The 5,572-nt window shown below is 31.8% G+C and overlaps 2 protein-coding genes across 3 annotated transcripts in view; one reads left to right on the forward strand and one right to left on the reverse strand.

Annotated features, from left to right (window-relative positions):
• The window catches only part of LOC109541262 (microtubule-associated proteins 1A/1B light chain 3A), a gene marked incomplete at its 5' end in the record, with an annotated part of 53,406 nt that overhangs the window by 44,438 nt on the left and 3,396 nt on the right, over positions 1–5,572 (reverse strand).
• Positions 434–5,572, forward strand: part of LOC109541275 (brachyurin) — a 21,194-nt gene continuing 16,055 nt past the window's right edge. The window contains exons 1-2 of one of the 2 annotated variants that reach the window (XM_019910093.2): positions 434–1,089; positions 4,687–4,892. In XM_019910093.2, the coding sequence (XP_019765652.2) occupies positions 1,033–1,089; positions 4,687–4,892 (263 nt within the window). In that variant the 5' untranslated portion in view covers positions 434–1,032. Of the gene's footprint in view, positions 1,090–1,124; positions 1,256–4,686; positions 4,893–5,572 lie in introns of those variants that run through there. The other variant, XM_019910094.2, reaches the window with a different exon arrangement.

The raw sequence follows: 5,572 nt of genomic DNA on the forward strand, positions 1-5,572 counted from the left end.
CATCATTGTGTCTTAAAACATTGTGACGTTAAAATAACGGCAATTCAACGTCCGTCGGTCATTAGCTGCCCAAAAATTGACGTCAAAATGACGACAGTTTGCTACCTGGGAGGAGGAGAAATATGACTTCTCAGTAGGGTAATGGTGACTTCTCAGGTTAGTAGTAAAAAAAACCTGATATCGATTTTTCAAATTTACGTGTTTCAAGTTTTTTTATCGTAACTTCAGATTTAAAAAAAATAGGAATAAAGAACAACTTTAGTATTTACCACTTTTCACAATTTTTTTGAAATAAATGATCTAGGATGGGTCAACTTATGAGGAAACACCCTGATGTACTCGTTATCGAGCATTATGTCTGTTGACATTGTTGATATGAACGAGTCTGAAGGGACGACCGATTACTTTCCTAGTTCATATATGTATTAGTTGTTTCCCAGCATTGTTCGATAATATCTCAATTTTATCAATGCCAATTGTTATTGAATTATGTGTAGTGTGTGGTAAAGCATATATAAGTGTGTTGATTTAATAAAATGCCTTAATAAATCGAAATATATCGGAATAAGTGCAGTATAGTAACCACGGTTATGCCCGTTTTGTCCCGTTAAAAACAGCACGGTATAGATTAGGTTTGTCGAGTTAAGCGGCGAGATAAAAAGGAAAACATATTTATCAATTTCAGTCAATTGTTTAAACATATTTGCCAACATATCCTTCATAGCTGCTGATCTCAGTTAGGATAAGCCAATTTTTCTTCTGAAACATATTTTGATTTTTCTGCATATGGCAACACCCATCGTTTTAATTTGAATGTTATCACAGTGATTATAAAGGATTAGTATCAATTGTGAGTAAAATTTTAAACTGTTTTTGAAATCTCGAGTGTGGTGGCGCCTGTCAAGGAAATCCGCACTAACTGATTAGGGAAATGAAGAATTTTGATAAAATATGGAAAAGTGGCTATATAGCTGATAGGATTTCATATGTACAGTTACGTTTTGTCGGCTACTTGGATCACTAAGTCACGTAATGAAGTGTTTAGTTGGGTGTACGCTGTTGATAGGTTTTGCCTTTGCAACTTTTCAGGTAACACTTTTCTAACTTAAATTAACTATAGCAATAAACTACTTTTTTAATTAAATGTTTATGAGAGTAGAAGAATACTTATAATATTTTCTTGTATGTCGTGAACTTCTTCGGTATGTTAACGTCAAGTGAAACAAATTTGTGTACTAAGTATACAGGGTGTTTGGTAAGTAAATGCATTCCTTGCAGGCGGTGATAGTGCAAGTAATTTTCGATATATTACCTTAATAAACCATAATCCGAATCCTCTTACTTTCCGATACACAGGGTGTTAAAGTTTTGCTTAAAAAATTATATTTATTAATATTGCGGAAACGGCTTGGATTATTTTAATGAAATTTTATAGGCTTAGGCAACAACAATACATGTTTTGTGTAATTTTAAGTAAAACAATGTTTCGCCACTGATGTTTCTAAATTTAAATATTATTTTTCAAGTTCTTGTTGAATTTAGAAGAGAAAAGGTCTCTTGAGTTTTTTTCTTCAACGCACCGTTTTTGAGTAAAAAAATAAAGTTAAATAGGGTTTAGTGTAAAAACAGCAAAAACAGTGCCATTACAAAGTCAATTGTATTACAAAAAATTATTACTAGCCGCAGTTCACATCMGYCTTAGAGTTTCTTTATTTGTTTTTACATAACAGATTACTTTATATGTGAATTAAAATTTAATTAAGTCTAATTAGTTTAATTAGTAATTAAATTTAATTAGTATTGAATGAGTACCAAGCTTGCTACGATAAAGGAAAAAATTGTGTTATTTATTAATTCTAAACAGTAACTATTTAAGATCTTGCTCAAAACGAAGTCCAGTTTTTTTCTGACGGAGTTACCCTGGCCGAAAATGTCTGTCTAAGTGTAACGGCATCTGTAATGCCCTGTATTAATTCCTCCCTTGTATGGCTTCTTCCGGCATAAACCTGCTTGTCGTCGGATCTTCTTGAAAACCCCTAAGAATGGCTTCTTCGTCATTAGTACCGTAACTTTCTGGAGATKCTACGTGAATTTGTCTGCCTTGTACTTTTCCYGACTCAATGAGCCTTCGATAGGTGTTTGCAAAGACACAAATATTTGGAAGAAGCCTGACATGTCCAGTTCAAATTTTTCTTAATTGTAGTTTGCCATATACAGGGTGTCCCACCGGGAACCGCCGCGATTGATATCTGGCAAACTGTAATTGGAGAAATCTGAAAATTTGACAGTGTGCCGAACTCATTGGGGGCAGGCAGTCTGAAATATTTTCAGATTGACCACACTTCCGGTTATAGCGGAAGTAGGTATAAACTGGCTTATTTTAAATGGAATACCCTATATATTATCACATTTTTGAATTCGACTCCACATTCTAAATATGTTTCATGTACAATAACCTATAGCCAAGTCTAACCATTTTTGATATATTTGAACTTTTATGTCAAATAATGGGAGTTGCAACCGCTCGAATAGTTAGTCATTTTTTCCTATAAGGGAATTTGTTATACTTAATTTGAGTCCAAATCAAAATCAATTACTGGGCTTCAGTCATTTATTGTCTATTTATCAATTAAAATACGTTTCGGTGTTTTCCACCATCATCAGTTTCTCTAAAATAACAGATAGTAAAAAAAATGTTTTCATTAATTTAAAAAACAATCACAGTTTGTCTAAAACCACTCTCACTAAAGGCTTAAAGTAGCAACAACGCTGCACATGTAAGTAAAAATAATTGAGTAATTGAACAAAGAATTCTAGTCTCTTCCCAGAATTGATTGTCCTGACTAATCACCTGTTAGGTCTAATTAATCTCAAATGTTTTAAAGTGTTGCAATTGTAATGTATTTTAGTGAGAGTGGTTAGACAAACTGTGATTATTTTTTAAATTAATTAAAACATTTTTTTTTACTATCTGTTATTTTAGAGAAACTGATGATGGAGGAAAACACCGAAACGTATTTTGATTGATAAATAGACAATAAATGACTGAAGCCCAGAAATTGATTTTGATTTGGAATTGAAACACAGTCAGGAAAGTATGTACAATGCTTAATTTGAGTCCCATTTATTGTTGAAACAGACTTACTTTAATGGAATCTCAAAAATATTTTGAAAACTATTAATAAGTGTTAAAAAAATAAATTTCAAAATACAGCTGGAAAAACTGCCCAAAATCAATTTTTTCAAATGGAAACCCCCATTTTTGATAATTTTGTCATATTCAGTATTTAAGATATGTGTAAGTTTGTGTATAAATGTATATTCCAAAAGTGTTTAGTTTTCGAAATATTGCCAATTTAATGTTTTCATATGGCAATTTTGCCGCATCTTCGTTTAAATCCTATCACTCCATTGTTGCCATGACTAAAGTGGCCATTTTTAATTCAATCAAATGTCAAAGGGATGCTGACAGCTGTCAGTTACCTTTCGAAAACAATTAATATTCATGTCCAGACACTTAAATTATACAAACGAAGATTATTTAAACTTATTTATTATTTATGAAGAATGTGATAAAGCTGTATCAAGAACATGTGACGCATTTACCATTCGATGTCGGCAAAAATAGAAGCCTTCATGCTGTGCTGTTAAACAAATTTTACAAAATTTCAAGATATTTTAAATTCGACTTTCTACCACATCCGACCAGTGTATGTTTATACTTTTATAAGGCCAACCAGAAAAATTAGAGACCCATAAATTTGAAAAAAAAACTGATTTTTGTTCTTGATATAATAATAATTAATAATAAATAAACGGTTCTTGATATAGCTTGACCACGTTCTCCAGAAATAATAAATAAGTTTAAATAATCTTAATTTGTATAATTCAAGCATGATTATTAACTATTTTCAAAAAGTAACTGACAGCTGTCAGCATTCTTTTGGCATTTGATAGTGTTAAAAATGGCCACTTTCACCATGGCATCTAAGATCGGCAGGATTTAAAATGAGATGAGGGCAAAATGGCCATATAAAAACATTAAATTTACAATATTTCGAAAACTAAACAATTTTAGAATAGACTACTTTAACTTACTATTTAATTTACTATAACTATTCGAGTGGCTGTCATTTTTTACATAAAATTTCAAATATACCAACACGGTTAGTCTTAGGTATAGGATATTATACATAATATACATTTAGAATATCGAGTAGAATTCAAAAATATAATAATATATAGGGTGTTAAATTTAAAATAAGCAAATTTCTGCTAATTACACTTTGCCAGATATCGAATATCCTATATAGAAGGCGGTGGTTCCCGTTGCACACCATGTATATAGAACATGATTGTTTTTAGTAAAATGTATCAAAATATAAAACTAGGATAAAATGGAAAAAAGATAGGATCGCTAGTCACTCTGCATAATTTATAACATAACTGAAGAAACTATTTGATTAGTTAGTAGGACAAATTTCTCGCTTATTTTAAATTGGACACTTAGCTTTTTTATTATCAGACAAAAATGTAATTCCTTTTTCGAAACTAATTAACATCAATATACGGTTTTCCATATAATTTCGATTTGCTATACGAATGTTTTGAAATCGTTATGAATGTTTTTTAAATAAGGCGTACAATAAATCCCAAGCTTCTCGACGTAACAAAATTTTATTTTAGGCGCAAAACTCAAAATTTGTATTTCCCAAAGAAAGAAGTTCTGTAAACTCGTCAGCTCTGGAAATAGTTGGAGGTGACGAAGCATCTCCAAACCAGTTCCCTTACCAAGTGGCTCTTTACATTGAATATGATCTGGTCAGTGCATTTTGTGGTGGTTCCCTGGTATCATCCAACTACGTCTTAACAGCTGCTCATTGTGCTTTGGGGTAAGTGTTGTTGCGAAGCATATTTTTCGCTGTATCTGTTTCATATCAGTTGCTAATACAAATATGTAAAATTAATTATTCAGCTACTAATCAGGATAAGCTCCTGTTCGCATTGTTTTTATAAGTATGTATTATATGTCCTGTAAATTGTATTTACTACGCATAGATTCAATAGAGTAGGTATATCATTTATCGTTAATATTGACTCAACACTTGTTTTTTGCGACAACTATTCGATCACGTTTTTGTGAATGGTAAAAAACGGTTACGTAAAGTATCAATAATACCGGATGTGTACACGGTGGCCAACGATAGAGTAATGCAAGTTTAAGTACTGTTAACCGATATTATTTGTTTCAAAATCCTCATTACCACATTATAAAGGTACTAATCGCGCATATTTTAATTTTTTTTACAATTATACAGAATGCGTCCGAAAAGTTACAGTAGTTAACTCGCGGTCTTGTACCACCTCTACTGACCAGGACAGATGCTGAGTCCGAAGTTCTTCAGATTGTAGGTACCTGTAATCAATATACAGGGTTATCCATTTTAAGCTTGCGAAAGTAAAATAAAAAAAAATGGTGTGCGTCACGGGACGCTCGACAGAAGTGATAACTTCATAAGTTAATAGAAACCATAAAATATTGAACTTGTTAAACGCATGATGGCAATAATTA

Source organism: Dendroctonus ponderosae, unplaced genomic scaffold (genome assembly GCF_020466585.1).
Source record: "Dendroctonus ponderosae isolate FM_Combo_2020 unplaced genomic scaffold, Dpon_F_20191213v2 Dpon_F_20191213_4, whole genome shotgun sequence".
Taxonomy (NCBI): Eukaryota; Metazoa; Arthropoda; class Insecta; order Coleoptera; family Curculionidae; genus Dendroctonus; species Dendroctonus ponderosae.